This window comes from Neopelma chrysocephalum, unplaced genomic scaffold, assembly GCF_003984885.1.
Source record: "Neopelma chrysocephalum unplaced genomic scaffold, ASM398488v2 Primary Assembly neopelma1_91, whole genome shotgun sequence".
Classification (NCBI taxonomy): domain Eukaryota; kingdom Metazoa; phylum Chordata; class Aves; order Passeriformes; family Pipridae; genus Neopelma; species Neopelma chrysocephalum.
The window spans coordinates 2,719,517-2,735,610 of record NW_020897753.1 but is presented as its reverse complement, the minus strand read 5'-3'; the positions used below and the strand labels follow the sequence as shown (position 1 = coordinate 2,735,610).

General features: G+C 42.8%; 2 protein-coding genes across 3 annotated transcripts in view; one reads left to right on the top strand and one right to left on the bottom strand.

Annotated features, from left to right (window-relative positions):
- The window catches only part of PAK5 (p21 (RAC1) activated kinase 5), a 313,912-nt gene that overhangs the window by 163,567 nt on the left and 134,251 nt on the right, over positions 1 to 16,094 (bottom strand). For both annotated transcript variants that reach the window (XM_027693383.1, XM_027693384.1), the window contains one exon: positions 14,079 to 14,254. The gene's annotated coding sequence lies outside the window, so the exon portion shown is untranslated. The remainder of the gene's footprint in view (positions 1 to 14,078; positions 14,255 to 16,094) is intronic.
- ANKEF1 (ankyrin repeat and EF-hand domain containing 1) lies at positions 37 to 15,617 on the top strand. The gene is made up of 10 exons (XM_027693380.1): positions 37 to 122; positions 4,311 to 4,697; positions 5,001 to 5,200; positions 6,506 to 6,655; positions 7,060 to 7,183; positions 8,041 to 8,848; positions 11,458 to 11,684; positions 12,904 to 13,049; positions 14,173 to 14,307; positions 15,344 to 15,617. Exons 1-10 carry the CDS (start codon positions 38 to 40, stop codon positions 15,467 to 15,469), a joined length of 2,388 nt encoding a protein of 795 aa, XP_027549181.1. The 5' UTR covers position 37; the 3' UTR covers positions 15,470 to 15,617.

Here is a 16,094-nt window from a genome sequence, read left to right as displayed (position 1 = left end):
CTGGCGTCCGCGCGACGCCGTTGCCAAGGAGACGGCCATGGCGGCCATGGCGGGCGCGGAGGCGGGCGGGGGTCCGGCCGCCCCCGGGCCCGCGGGGCCCCGCGGCTCCCGCGGCTCCTCAGGTGAGTGCCCGGCGCTGCCGAGGGGCGCGGCCGCTGCCGGGCTTGGTGGTGAGGGGGCGGCGGGGCGGGGGGCGCCGCCTCCCCAGCGCTGCGGAAGGGCTGTGACGGAGCCGGCGGGCTGTGAGGGCTGAGCGCAGCCTCGCAGGAGGGGGACCCGCGCAGCACAGAGCCGCTGCGCTTCACGTTTCTAAAGGAAATCCCCCTCCGCTGGACATCGCCCCCACCTCATGCCCCGCAGTTACCTCAGTCTGCGTGTCTGCACGGTCACACGAGCGAGTCCTTGGCACGTAACACCGTGTGGGTCAACTCCAGCTCTCCGGCATCCTCCCTTTCCAGCAGTTTCCCTCCCGTTAAAGCCAGTCCCCTCCACAGGCCACCCGTTCCTCTGGGTCGCAGCCCGAGGAAAATCAACCAACGCCAGATTTTTCCCTTACTTGGCTTCTCCAGGGCCCTGGGCAGAAGCGGCTGCTCACCCTGTTCCTCGCTCCTGGGTGCAGCAGCACCTCATTCCCAACTCCCCAGCAATCCAGGGGCCTGCCTGGAGCCCGGGTCTGCTCCTGGCTGAGGAGCCACCTCCCCTCAGCCCCTGTCCCGCAGGTGTTGCTCATACACCTGATTGCCAGGTGCTGGCTGGCCCCAGGGCTGCTGGGCAATGTTACATCCCGGTTTGGATGGACACTGAGGGACTGGAAGTTGCAAGGCAAACTGGAGACAACAGGATGCACATCTTTCGGTCTAACCCAGCCATAACCTCGGGATTGCCTTCACAGAGCTCAGGACTGGGCCCTGTTTCCCACAGGGCTGGATCTGGGCTGAGATCTCCACACGATATTAGAAGCACCAGCCACTCAGCCCTCAGCTATTCCTCAGCCCCAAGCAAAGCATTTCTGGAGAGTTAGCACCAACATTATCGGCCATTCATGATACTGGAATTCAGTTTAAGAAGAATTTTGCTGCATCAGTCCCATTAGACATTAGTCACAGCCAAAAATCCAGTGCAATTATTCTTATGAAGAATTATTATATTTATTCTTATAAATATAGTGTGGCAGTGTTACCATATTGGTTCCTTTTATACTAACATAGAGGGCTCATGCTTATCTCTGTGGCCAGTATGCAAAGGGATTAAATTTAGCAAGTGCTCAGCTATTTTCCCTCACTAAAGATAAAACACACGAAAATTTTGTTTACTGGTTTGTGAATAGTGATAATTAAAAGGATGTTTTCAACTTGAAATGTTGAAACTGAAAAATGCTGCAAAGTCTTAAGAAGGAGCCACAAGTGCTTCCAGCAGCAGTTGGGCACCAGGCTTTGACAGAGAGTCAGAAAGTGAGAGCACCGGGCACCAGACCTTCCCTCTCTGTCAGTGTACATCCACCACAGCTTGGAAAGCTTTGTGGGAAAACAGGAATCTGAATAAAATGATTTTTTAAGTACTAGGTATAGCGGGAAAAGGATTAATCTGGATTTGAAATGGGTTCATGCTCTCATCCAAAACGATGATAGCTGGCAGAATGAAGGTAGTGAGCCTGTTGATGTTTGTCAACAGATAAAATTGTTGCTAAGCAGATCTCAAAGGCTTGGGATTTGTGATTATGGCTTCATGAAGCCCTCCCCAGAGCAGGACTGTCTCAAAGCCACACTAATAATCCCTCATTTTCCATAAAAACATCTATTACAGGTTAAGCGATAAAAAAACCTATGGACTATGTATGGGTGGTAGTATTTACCTAATGAAGATTTGCAAGATCTGTACTTACACTTTAGACACCTGATTAATTTACTTGTAACTTCACCTGACTCTGGATAGAGTTTTCTATCCTGCCTGTCTTACTTTGACTCTGCTACTGTAGAGACTTGATCCAATTTCCAGAAATACTGCAAAGAAATCTTAACTGTCACAGTTAAAATGTTACGGTTGTTTTCATGTAAATTGTTGGTTCTTAATGCTTTGAAGCAAAGACTTTAAACTGAGTAGGGTCTCACTGGTGGCTGAATTGTGATAACAACAGACTTCACTGTTGTGATAAAAATAATTTCACTTATGTTTATGGAAGTAATTTTATCCCTATGTGAAGTATTAAAATAATACTGTGATAAGCATCTCAAAAGCACCAGAAAAAAACTAATCAGGCTGAATTCGGACTAGAATTGTAATGGACTGTGCATTACCCTGTGAGCAAAAAGGAAAGTGTGCAGGAAGTGTGAGGTGTGCTGTCCATCTCATGTCCTGCATGGGGCAGAGGTTGTAGGGAGCAAGTATTACTTATTTCACTTTCACTGATTTCACTTTGGAAAACACAGCATCCTGGGACATGCTGATTCTGGATGCTTTTACATCAGAGACTGAGTGTAACATTTGTGCAAGAAGTAGCACTGGCACTGTCCTGAATCTCAAGGATAATCCATAAAATAAATCCAAGTCCATATGCAGTGAATATTATATCCACTTGTGCCTCTGTCGAATGCTACTAGCAGGTTTTTGCCAGCTGCAGTTCTGCTCATGTTCTGTGGCATTACTAACCTACTTCCATGGAGAATGTAATTTCTTCAGTGTTTGCAGCTTCAGGGGGAGAAAGAAGGGAAGAAAAGGCAAGTTTTGGTCCTAAGTGAGTTCCTGAAAAAATATTGTGCGAATTCCAGATGCAAATAATGAATAATGGTGGGAAGAAGGGGTCTAGTTCTTGGAAGTTCCTTAGTGCTGCAGGGTGGTGGGAAATGGGACAAGAACAGGAGAGAGCATTTAAGATTGTCAGCTCCATCTAAGTATCTTTAAAAACATTTCTGAATTTCAATGGTGTAAGTACTATAAGAGCCTTGCCTGCAGTACCTTCCTGCTGCTCCTCCTCACAGCCCCTGCAGCGTTTACACCACGACTTTCCCTGTGCTCAGAAGCCAGAAAAAAACCTTCCTGTATGGAGGATTTGCTCAGAAATAACTTCCTAACATTTCAGGCTCTAAAAGCCAGGCTCTGTAGGGGACTCTGGTGTTCTCTTCTGTCAGGGCATTGCTCTGAAGTAGCCTCATTTCTCAGCTCTAAGCTTTAGGACGACAGTGCTGCTATAGCTGTAACCCTTGTCAGTAGAATAAAAATCTCTGCATTTATTCCCTTTCACTGGGTAAAATTCCAGAAGAAGCACAACATGGTAGGGATGAAAATGAACAAGCCACAGGTGACAGACTTAAGTTATTGCTACTTAATGATTTAATTGTGCAGTGTAAGAATATACTTTGTGTACATGATCAGAATGAGAGTTGTGTAAGACCTAAACAGAAAACGAAACAAAACCCAACAATTCCCTAATAAGACACTGTTCCTCCACCTTTTTTTGTTGCATGTCCTGTAAGAGTTTGGGAGGATGGGCTGACCCAAGGCTTGCTGAAGCTGATAGGAAGCTTCCCATCCACTTAGGCAAGCTTCAGAAATGGTCCTAATAATGCCTGACCCTTGCTTGACCCTCCAGCCACATGTGCTGGGAGTAGCTAAAAGAGACTAAAAAAACCTAAAAAAACCCCCCAAACCCAGAATTGAGGCAAATGCAAAGGTGTTTTCCAGCACTGCATTTTTCTCAAGAAGCAGGTGTTGCTTCACCTGGGGGAACTTTTTCCCAGGCCAGTGCCCCACTGTCTGCATCTTTTTTTCCCCCATGATTTTGCTGCAGAGAAATTCAACCTACTATTTTATGTACATAGCCTGGCAGGCAGGTCATGCATCAGCTATCAAAAAAAAAAGGTGCTCAGGTACTGATGAGGTGGTGTTAATATCAATTTTATTACCAATTTTATGTTTCAGCAAGTACAGAGGACACTGTGTGATTTTTTTCCCTTTGAAAATGACAGATGATCAACCTCCCCTTAGGCTTCCAAGTAATTGTAGATTATAACAGTTCCTAGAATGGAAAGCAGTTATTCTACAGTTCCCTAACTTAATTTTCTCCTTGAATGAGACTTCTTCAGAACAGTTGAAAGACTAGAAAGAAAAAATTAGCAAGGTGCTACATGGGTTTATATATATGGGTCTCTATATATGCTGTATGTAATAAAAGATAATTAAATCAAAGCTTAGTGTTCTGTCAAGATAAAGTGGATATTTTCATGCTGTGAACATAGTTTGATTCCTGGTCTTACTGGCATGTAATTATAATCTCTCATCTCTGAGATTACATGTTCTCTTCTCTCCCCATGCAGAAATTACTTCCTTGAAAGAAGATGGTTTTCCTTATTCCAGGATGTTACCAGTAGATAGAAGGCTTCTAAAGTTACAGATCTACAAACTTCTTCAGTGCGTTCACCAGAAAGACAAGAAGCAAATAGAAAAGCTGGTCCAGAAGGGATTCCCAGACCTCATTAATTACACAGAGCCTAAGGAAGGATATAGTGCCTTTCACTTGGCCTCCATGAAAAATGACATTGAAATGTGCCGCTTCCTGCTGGAGCAGGGAGCTCATCCCAACGTGCACGACACGATGGGACGCACTCCAGCCATGAGGGCAGCTGAGCTGGGCCATGAGGTGGTTTTGGAGTTATTAGCAAAAGCTAATGCAGACATGACTGCTGTGGATAATGAAGGGAAAGGTGAGTGAGAGGGAGCTTTGTCAGACCAGAAATACCATGGAACGATCTCTGAACTGTGTTACAGACTTACTGTGTACGCTGTGTCCCACCTGTAGAGAGGAGCCATGGTTGAGGCTAATCCTTACAGCCCAACAGAAGCCACTGGCCACAGCAGCTTTGGTGGAAGTGTAAATAACTCCCCCTGAACAGTGTAGGCCTTTAAATCACAGGTCTCTCCAGTACATAGCTGAGAGGTAACTTGTGATTTAGAATCACTTTCCTCCCGTGACTTGTCAAATACTAAATTCTGGTTTACTCCCCCAGGTATTTTGTTTTACTGCCTTTTACCTACAAGGCGGCACTCCCACTGCCTGCACATTGCCCTGGAATATGGTGCAGATGTGAACAACACTACCATTGAGGGGAGGTCTGTGCTGCTACAAGCCTGTGAGGATGCTCATGAGATTAAAGAAATGTGTCTGACTTTCTTGGAGAGAGGAGCAAGTCCCCATGCAAGAGACCCGGTATGAGTATTTCTGTAACTAAGAACACACACAGGAGTACAGAATAATAACCAGCTGACTGGAGCGTATGACCTTAAATCCTTACATTGAAATGATTAAGCAGCGAGAAGGGCTCAACTCTGTGGCCATGCCTATTCCCACCTTCTGTACCACCCTTCTTTTGGAGCAGAGGGATTTAAGTTGTCTGCTGGATCCACGTATCCTGATTCAGATTTTCTGCAAATATTTCACAAAACCAAACTGGAACTGGGCCAGCTCTTAGGAGCTACAGTTCACTGTACTTCAGTGGAACAGTGCTGATCTGTACTTTGCCTCATTGTGCCCTCAGGTTTTCAGAGTTCAAATAATATTCACTAAAAGGTGAGTCCAGCAGGAATAACCTGATGGGGAATCAAGGCAGAGATGAGACATTAGAAACTTATCTCTCTTTTGTATGTCTTAATGACTTACTTGTTTGGTTCCTTAATTTAACAAAGATCTGATGGACTGAAGCTCTGTGCTGTTGATAAGTCTAGAGGGTGGAGCTTTCCCTTAATGTTATTCAAAGCTTTTCCTTTGGTTCTGGTTTTGCAGTATCCTGGTCATATAATAGGATTGGTTTGCTCAGCTGGCAAAGACAGATATCAGGGAAGAATGTTTGGTTCAGTGGAACAAAATCCATGCATCACTGCTCTCTTTGCCCCTCTCTAGAGTGGCAAGTGTTGCTGTGGGCCAACATGATAATAGCAGGTTATCCCTCATCCAAGATGTGCTGTGTTTTTTGGGAAGATCACCAGATCTGCCAAACTCAGCCATTATAAAGAAAATAGATTCTGCTAAACACAAACATACATCATTATCTAGAGAAAGACAAAACATTACTGTATTTGAGCATGAACTTTTCCTCACAGAACCGTAGTGAAATTCCCTGATTGCTCTGCCTTCCCCATAGCACTCCTCCAGCCATTTTTCATAAGCTGAAGTGGCATTTTGTGTCAAATTTTGTAAATATGCACGAGAACATGGGCACAGAATAAAGGATTCCTTAACTAAGGAATTGATTTTCACGGGCACTATTCAAGGCACTCAAACTACCAATGTACTTGAGTTGCTGGGATTTGACTACTCATATCTTAGCAGCACCATGGCTTGATCCTTAAAGCTTACCTGCAGTGCCTTTGAACCCATTAGACTTGTCTCCTTTTCCCAGTAATAGCTAAGAGGAGACTTTCAGTTTTATGCCACCTTGCAACAATCAGATCATATTGTTCCAGCCTGGATTCGCATGAGGAAGAAATGCTGAAGTGTTTTCTTGCTGCCCGGCAGGCCACGGGTCGCACGGCTGTGATGGAGGCTGCAAGGGAAGGTGCTGTCGAGGTGGTGCGTGCTCTGCTCGCCAGAGGAGCTGATGTGAACCTGTTTGACTTTGAAAGACACAGTGCTGCACATTTTGCAGCCAAAGGAGGCTTTTTTGAGGTATCATCATTTGTGGTGTTAAAGCAAAGTCTTAGGGGTGGGAGGGTTGAGTCCAGCATCTCAGCTGATCAAAGCATAATAATCAGCAATCAAAAGGAGCTTCTTTTTAAGTACCAATGAAATCCAGCAGTGATAGATAGGCCAGACAGTGGCCTACAGTGAGCTGGCAGGAATGGAGATTGTCCTTGGAGTCTACAACTGCCCGGGGTTTTTGTTTCCTCAGTTAAATAGGCATAATACTATAGAAAACATTAATGTTACATGTGCATCGATCAGCTGGACGTGGGATAGAACTTTGCTGTGTAAAATGGGAATATATGATATTGCATTTATTTGTAAATCAATCTCACGTTTTCCCACCTTAACAAACAGACAAGATTTTTGGTGGTACTTTGTTTTTCTAGATTCTGAAGTCTATTTCAGCTTATAATGGAGACTTGAAGCTGATTGCTATGAATGGGAACACGCCACTTCATTATGCTGCAGAGGGAGGATTTGCAGATTGCTGCAAGTATATAGGACAAAGAGGTACATTAAAAAGAAGTTACTTTGCAACTATCATCTATATTCTATTTCTGTGCTAAAGGAAAGGTTTCATTTGGGCATCTCTGAAGGACTCGTCGCTTGGGTACCATGTGGCAAATCTGATTCTCATTAAGAAGTGCCTGACAGAGGCTGCTATCTCATGTGGGTGAGAAAACATTTCTCAAAGAAAGCAGCAGAAACATCAGGGCTTTGTATAACGTCATATTGGACAGTATTAAGTAGTTGTTTTTAGATGCATTGAAATTTCCAATAGAAAATAAATTTTTGCTTTGCTGACAATTTAAAACAAAAATCTCTGTGTAGTCAGGAGGAAAACTCCATGCCCGTGGGTATTGAAACAAACTCCAAAGCAGCTGTGATCCCTTCCTGACTTAATCAGATGATCATAGCACTTCCAGCTTTGATTGAAGAGGACCATGAAAAATCCTGCGTTCTGTTCTTGTGATTCAAACTGATCCATTGCCAAATTGTAATGTTGGGGTATAGAACACTGAGTGATATTTTCATTTTTGTTTGTTTCTTCTTAACCTTGCTTACCACTCTAAGGAAAAATGTAAAGTTTCCACTGAACTGCTGCCTTTCTATACATATTCATGAGTGCATGGATAAACAGAGCATGGGTTGCTCAGTGCTTCTCCCATTGGGAAAAAAATATGGACATGTGGCTGACCTTCCAGTCTGGGATCAGTGATGTGGTTCCACCTACTATGGCTACTTATAGTTAAAACAGTATAAAATTGCAGACCTGTGGCACTGAGTTCCCTGTATATCACAAGTTTCTTACATGACATAATTAGGAATTCCACTCCACTATCAGCTAAATCGTGTCCATTTTTTAGGCTGTGATCCTACATGGAGAAACCTGTTACATCTGACCCCGAGAGAGGCTGCCAAGAACGCCGGTTTTAAAGCAGCAGTAACAGTTTTGCGTAAAATTGAAAAAGGCTTTAAAAAAAACTTATCCCCTGAGGAAGAGGCCTCTGCCTGGCACCTGAAGCTGTACGACTGGTCCCTGGAGCACGAGGATTCCCTCCGCAAGGAGTTTGAGGCTCTCCTCCAAGAAGATGGGATGGTGACCAGAGCTGACTTTATATCTGTAATTCAGAAGCAGTGGGGCTTCGTGGGCGCTGAAGAAATAGAAACTATTGCTAAAATGCATGAAGTGCAGCCTGACAGGATCAACCTCGACGAGTTTTTTAAAGGCTCCAAATACATGGACAAAAACTTTCTCATGTCGTCCTTTGGGCCCAAAGCGAAGAAGCAGAAGAAAGGGGCGAAAGCAAAAGGCAAAAAAGGCCTCCCTGTGCCGGTCTGTGTCATTCCAAAGAGGGAATATCCACGTGGGGAAGAGGGCTTGCCTGTGTACCTGGTTGAGGCTTTTCCAAACATTCCTGATGAGGAGAGATTTAAACGGGACCACCCCTCTGACCACCCCGTGCACGACGACCGTGTCTGGTACCTGGAGGAGCCAAGGAAAACATACATGGATATCAACTACCTTGTCAGAGCAGGAGACATCGTGTCCCTGCAGAAAGCATTTGAGGAGGGTGTGCCAGTAGACATAAAAGATAGATATTACAAAACACCTTTGATGGTTGCGTGTGCAAGCGGGAACATGGTCCTTGTGGAGCTTCTTCTGGAAAAGGGGTAAGATGATTTCAATTTAATTTCTATATTGGACAGGTTTTCAAAAGCATACATTTCCAGTATGCAACAGGTTTGGTTTTTTGCTTATATAATGTTTGATATTAAAGTTAGTTCCCTAAGATCCCCATTCACAGAAGTTTAATGTATTACTTTTCACCTTTTACTAACAGGGAAGTGGAAGCACCCAAGAGGTAAGTTCCCCAGGCCTGAAACTTTTGGTGTCTGGGCTGTTGACCTTTGGTCAGCTGCAGAGTTCTGTTGGAACTGCTGTTAGTTCATGCCTGTGTCTCAAGCAGTGCATCCTCAAAGCTGAACACTCAAAACTGGGTGAATGATTCTGGGGAAATCTGGCTGAAGTGACTTGCCTGAAATCATCAAGGTGACCCTGGACTTCCCTGTTCCACGTGCCAGGGCCTTTGCATGCAGATGTTTCAGGCCTTATAATCACTTTCCTCTGCAGCTGAGGCAGCAGGATTTACACCAGAAGCCCCTGCTGCTATTTAGTCTGTTCCTCACTTTAGAAGTGCTTCAGCAATTTTGTAGCCTACAGACACACTTGGGAAAAATCTCAATGATGGCTTAAAATGAAAGCAATTTCAGAAAGATTCAGTCATACTTGTGTAATAGCATAATCTCTTCTTAATGTCACACTGCTGTAGTCCTACAGTCATTCACATAAATGCTTAAATGAACATTTTTCAAAGATATTTATGTTAACTTTGTTCTTTACCCATAGATAGAGTTATTTTTAACATTAATATCTCAGGGTAAGTGACTGTGGTTGTTGCTCTGGTCCCTGCAAAGATTAACAGCACATGGATCTTTACACACCCTGGTAATTACACTGACATTCCTGGAGCATATGGAAAGTTGTGTAATGTGTATATTCAGGTTTTCCAAAGATAAAGATGTAAGAGCTACCAAATTAATCTCCCAAATTAATCTCCACTACTTTTAGCAAGCCTCACTAGACAGCATTGGACTCATATCATATTTAACAGCGAGACCTAGAAACGTAATAGCTTAGCTTAAAAAAATAGTACCACTTCTGAGATTTATAAATTGACAGAAATGAAAATGGAGAGGAAAATTACCAGTACTGTTTTGCTTTGCATCTCTCAGCAACATGGACTTTCGGTTTGGCATGGGCATTCAAATCCTTTTTACAATATAACCTTTTCAGTACAGTATCACAAATATATACAGAGTAAAAAAACAAAACATTTTTTCCAGAACTATAGAAAATTCCAAGATTTAAACAGAAATTGGTTGTATCTACTTTCTATCTTCCTCCAGAAAGGCTCAGAAGTAAATGAAATTTGGGCTAAAGGTAAACTCTGTGCTTGATCAGAGAAAACACTGAAGAATTTTTAAGTCAGTGCTGCCTGTTCCCATTGATCTGTTTGTTTCTGATAGAATGAAGTTAGAAAAAAGGATTCAGGGGCAGACAGAGTCTGAGTACAGGCATGGAGGTTGGGTTGAGAGAGAAAGTGGAATAACTGGAACAGCTTATCTTAATGAGAAATAGAAAGGAAAGGGAAACTGCATACAAATAAACCATAACAGCTCAGCAACTGAAAGATAACAAAGGTAAAAGTCAGGGGTTGGGGGAATTTACTGTGATAAGATCTCACCAGAGGTAGAATTCTGAAAGAGATTAAAAATTTAAACAAGGAAAGAAGAACAGATGAATCTGTGCTTTTCTCTAGACTTCAGTATTAATCACCTGACCTGAAGAGCAAAAAGCTATCTCTGGAAGCAGCTTCCCCTATAATTTTTCTTCCCTCTCCCTTCCTCCTTGTCTTTTGGGAAAACAGCAGCTTTTTGACCACAGAGTAAGTAGGACAGTGACCTCAACTCAGTTCAGGACCTCTAGGGCTGTTAATGCTTTTCCTCTTCATCCCTTCATCAATTCATCCCAGAATATTGCAAATAACTCCCCTGAACTAGCCCTTGCATCCTCCAGAACATCCCAATTTTAATTTGGGAGCAGAAACAGATCTAGTACAGTGACCCAGCAGCTGAGAAAGTTTTCAATGCTCAGATTTCTGAGGCAGAGCTTCTGTAACTCATTTGTCAGAAGGAGAAGCCAGTGAACAGAAATGAAGCAGGCAGAGGGCAGCAACACAGAAAGGAAAGGGAGAGCTGAACATCTTGTGCAGATGAACTCAGCACATCTGCACATTAGGCAGCATTGCCACGTTTTGTAGCACCTGTTCTTGGCCCAGAAACACACTTTTTTGAATTCCCTAATCTGCTCTCTCCATTCCCAGTGCAGCTGGAGCTCAAACACTAGCAGCATGTTATAGGACTGAGGTGTCTGAATGCCTGTTGTTTTTCCTGCCCCTGTGAAAACCTCCACACAGAGGACACTGTGTTGGCTTGGAGTGGGACACGGTCACCACCCAGACACACTCCTACAATTAATATTCCATGAGCAGCTCTATATCAGAGACACAAATGGTTTCAGAGTAGCAATATGAACACAGCCATTGACATGGAATATGCCAAGGCAGTGGGCAGTTCCCATGGATTGCCCTTGGAGCTGGGGATGTTATTTCAGCCATTAGACAGCTTCACCTGCCACAACTGCTCTTACTCTTTTGCAGGGCTGATGTAAACATGACAGACAATTTCCTGTGGACTCCTTTGCATCATGCTTGCTCTAATGGACACCTGGATGTTGCTGAGCTGCTGGTGAAGGCTGGAGCAGCAGTGGATGCCCTTGGAATAGGCAACACCACCCCACTGATGAGAGCCATCGAGGCCTGCAGGCTGGACATCGTCTACTTTTTAATCACTGCAGGTGCCAACATCCAAATTACAAACAGCAATGGTAAATATCAATGTCTCCAAAAAAGGCTGTTTCTGTATTAAAAACACTGAGTTCTTGGAACACTTTGTATAAGCATTCTGAATTTAGGATTGCTGTCAGGATCAGGATGAAGGTAACGGGTTCAATTAGTTTTCTACAGTGTGGAATCACTGTTGTAAATAGTCAGCTTTCCTGGGTTTTATGCATTTAGAAAATAAAGTAACATAATTAATTACACAATTAAGGAGGCTGTTGCTCCTCAGAAGATACATACAGAGTTATAAGTGGCTTTAATGAAAACATTCTATCTAATTATTATTATTATTTGAGGGAAAATTAGATTTCAGTTGTGGCCGGTGTATACTCTGCCACCCATTTAAGTGATTTATTTTTAGGCATAGACAGCTCTGGTTAAAAAATTTCCCTGCTGCTCTACATAAATATTGATCCCTGAAAAAACAAATCTGAACTGTTACTGAAATGTTGCCTCCTCACAGCAGATCCCTCATTCAGTGTCATTTCCCCTGTTTCCACAATAATTTAAACAGTTAACATGCATCCCATTTGCAGCTCTTGCTCCAGCACAGGAAGAAACATTGCCCCACAATGAGACTTCCCTTGCCAAAATACCTACTAGGTGAAACCCTGCCAGTAAAAGGGATGTATATTCCTTATTTCTGGTACCATGTGGAGTTCTGAGTCACACAGCAGTTCACTCTCACAGTAATTTACAGCCACAGAATCCCATAGATCCAGGAGAGGCTTTTTGTCCTTTATTAAGCACTGAAGGTGTTCAGCCCCATTTAAACCGTGGGGCTTTCCCTTGCCAGCTACAGGAAGAAGGAGATAGCTACAATAACTTGGTCTGCATTCCTATCCTTGTACTGTGCCAGCCATTTCCTAGTGCTAAATGATCTCAGAGATCAAATGACAACTTGCAGGACCAGTATATTAAGCTGCAAATGTCAGGACATTAAGAACAAAGCAACCACTCCAAGAATTCCTGCAATATTGGGTTTCAAGGCTTTTCTGCAAGGTCTGACTTCTGCAAGTAATGCTGATGACTGCTGGCCCTCACACCAATGTCAGGCACGCTGCTGGCACATGGATTTAATAAAATAATTAATAAAATAGTAGCCAAATTAAATTCAGTTGACTGTACTGTCATTATAAAATTGCAATAGCAAGTGCTAACGTTAATTTTCATGGTTTATACGGGTATTTATGTTTTTAAATACAGGAAAGAATGCTCTTGATATTGCCAAAATATTTGACAATGCTAAAATAATTGACCTGCTCCAAAATCTTATGGATAATTTGGCAGAACCAGAAGAAGAAGCAAAGACGGCAAAAGGTGGGAAGCCAAAGTCATCAGAGAAAAAAGAGGTATGAGAGATAGTAACAAAGGACTGATTTGCTAATAGTTAGTAGAGTGCTTCTGTCTTTCTTTGCCACCCATTTCTCTCTAAAGCTATAGATCAGGCTGCTTTGTTAAGGTATTTTCAGATGCCATTACTTGTTCTTGTCAGTACTAGTACTTGTTCATCGATTAAAATTTTGTCTTGCTAATTATACAAACTTCATGACTTCCCCAGACCCACATAAGAATTATTCCCCATATCACTAAAAGGACACAGAAAGATAGTTCCTGTTCTTGTTTCCTCCTCCTGAAGTTTATGATCATCCAGCTCTGTTGTGGTAAACACTGAGCAACTGGTAACCATAATGTCTTAAAAGGACTTCTGAAAATAAGAGCAAGGCCCTTCAAATCGATAAAAAGGTCTTTTCATTCTGCTAATGGAATTCATTGAGGTGATATCAGGCTTTTTGACTTCCCATTTCAGCTGTTGACCTGAGTCCTGTTTCTCAAATCCCACACTGACATTTGCCTGTTGTATTTCTGGGTGCTTTTCCTGCACTCCCCAGGGATCCTCAAGTACCTCAGCACTGCCCCGGTTCCCAAGCCAAGCCTCCACGACCACATCCTGGTTGTCTTATTGTGGATGGGACCTTCCTGATTTACCAGTGGTACTTGTTAGTCAGACCCATTGTATCTGAATGGCTGGACGTGTCCTTCAGCAGTCCTGCCCTGGACAGTGCAATGAATATGTCCCAGTAGCTAAATGTTGGTTTACCCCTTTCAGAGTGTTTTGAATGCCAGGGACAGCACAGGACTTTTACAGGCAGGAGGAAGACCCTAGGGGCTTGTTTATTTATCACCTGGCAGAGGTGGAGTCACCAGCAGTAGGAGATGACTGTCTTGTGAGTCATAAAGAGCAGTTAATGGTTTAGTGCCCAAAGAGGAGAAGAATCCTTTACCTTTCAAAAGGTTTGCCCTCGCAATTTTTGGTTTTAAAAAATAATATCAGCTTTAAGAGAAACAGATTCTGAACGGATTAAGAAAAGTACACTCACGGTAAGGAGATTGCAGAAGAGCTTCAGAAGATGCAGGATGCGTGTCTTGCTTCTGAGCACGATGTGTTGGTATAGCTGATAACTTCTCTTCCAGTCTCCAGAGGTATCTCTGCCACCTGTAGAAAAACCTATTCCTGAACTGACACTGCGTTCCCGAAAGGCCAGTTCTCGGAAGCCTTTGGTAACAAAAGAGAGAAACAAAGATGACATCAGCTTCAAACCCAGAAAGGTAAGTACAGTAGCAAAACACGAGGGCAGTTTCACATTAATTTAAAGGTAGACCTTGCTGAGATCAAAATCTGGAACAATCCATGACTTCACAATGAAATGACTTCACAGTTCAACTGTCTTAGAGATGATGTGCCACAGGCTGGGGAGGTGGTCACAAAACAAAGGTAAACTAAAGAGTTCATGGATATGTATTATATAAATACACATATATTTATATGAAACAGATTATTGTGGAAATCAAGCTCTTATCAGATTTTAAAACAGGGTTAAAGTGGACTCACAGTAAAATACAAATGCAACTACATTCGTGGTATGGATTTTCACACTCCTACTTTTAAAGGATAGGAGTTTGTGCATAGGACAAGCACCAACTTCTTGATTAGTTATCACATTATCACAACTTGCCTTCTTGATTAGTTATCACATGAATTATGTCAGTGACAGTTACTGAACTGGATGGATCACAGTACACTAAACACTTCCTAGAGTTAGAATACTGGAAATATAACACCTCTGTCAGGGACTTGTTAATACTCACAAATAACTGAGAAAAAGATGATCGCAGAGAAGTTTGTTTTTAATATATTTTTTTCTCCTTCAAAAGGAAAAGAAAACCACTGAGGAGTTGTGTTTGGAGTTGTTTATCATTTCCCTAACCCTGATTTGTGCTAGTTTTTGCAATGGTCTCAGGGGACTGAGGCTGCCTGTGACACTACAGCTAATTACTATTTTTCACTCTGAGGATTGTGGGCCCGAGTCAGTCATTTTAAATAATTACCTTGAGATCTTTCCCACATTATCTGTAATGTGAGCCCATGGCATGTTATAGATTGGAAGTGATGACAAGAGAATGCCCTGTTTATTCGTACACAAATTGTTGTCACATCTTCTGCTGGGAGGCCACACTGGTTCTCTTCTACGTCTCAAGTGCAAAGGAATGCTAGAACACGGCTCAGTTTGGCTCACAGTACCTTCTTAGTGTTCCTGTTGCAGAATTCACATCTCAGTTAACTACAAATATCTTTATTTTATAGCTATGGAGCCCTGATGCTGCAACAATGGAGCTTGTAAGAAAGCAAGAATTCCTCCGTGAACGTGCTGCTATTTGTGGTCACTTAGAAGGCTTTACAACCCTCTTTAATAGAAAATTTAAGGATTAAGCCCCCCAGCTGGAAGAAGCTACTTCAGCATGTATTTTTAGGAGACAAAGATCTAAAAGGCTACTCCTCCGCAGGGAAGGAATCATGCAGTGCTCAGGAAATATGTCTCAGTTACGATAAAAGAAAATCATATCAAGTTTTTCCTCTATAGAATATGTTGCTTACACACGATCTTTTGTTAAGAGCTTAGTCTGGTAAAAGGTTTATCCTCATGTGATTCCAAGTCTTGGAGCCAGCTCAGCATACTCCATGGAATAGCTGCTGTTGTGACACACACGTGTCCTTTGTAAAGGTCTGGCTTTATAAGGCTGTTTTCTATCCCATCGTAAAACTTCTTCCTGGAAGATACGTTACCCTTTTACTTTAAATATATAGGTATGAAGACATAAGTCATACCTAAGACAGGTAATTGGTTGTGTGCAGAGGCAACAGAAAGTTCAGAATTTACAACCAGGGCATGCAGTGCATGCAGTGATCCCTTTTTAACTCCAGCTGCACACGCACGTGGGATATTTAGGAGATAACCAAGGCAAATGCAAAGCAAGGGGCCGTATCTAGAGAGATACTAGTTTCAAATGTTGCTACTGACCATATTATTTGTATGAACATGGTCATGCACGAGTAG

Coding starts and splice junctions, on each gene's coding strand:
- ANKEF1 (XM_027693380.1), top strand. CDS start 38: ATGGCGGCCATGGCGGGCGCGGAGGCGGGCGGGGGTCCGGCCGCCCCC. Junction 8,849..11,457: donor GAGCTTCTTCTGGAAAAGGG/GTAAGATGATTT, acceptor ACTCTTTTGCAG/GGCTGATGTAAACATGACAG. Junction 11,685..12,903: donor CCAAATTACAAACAGCAATG/GTAAATATCAAT, acceptor TTTTAAATACAG/GAAAGAATGCTCTTGATATT.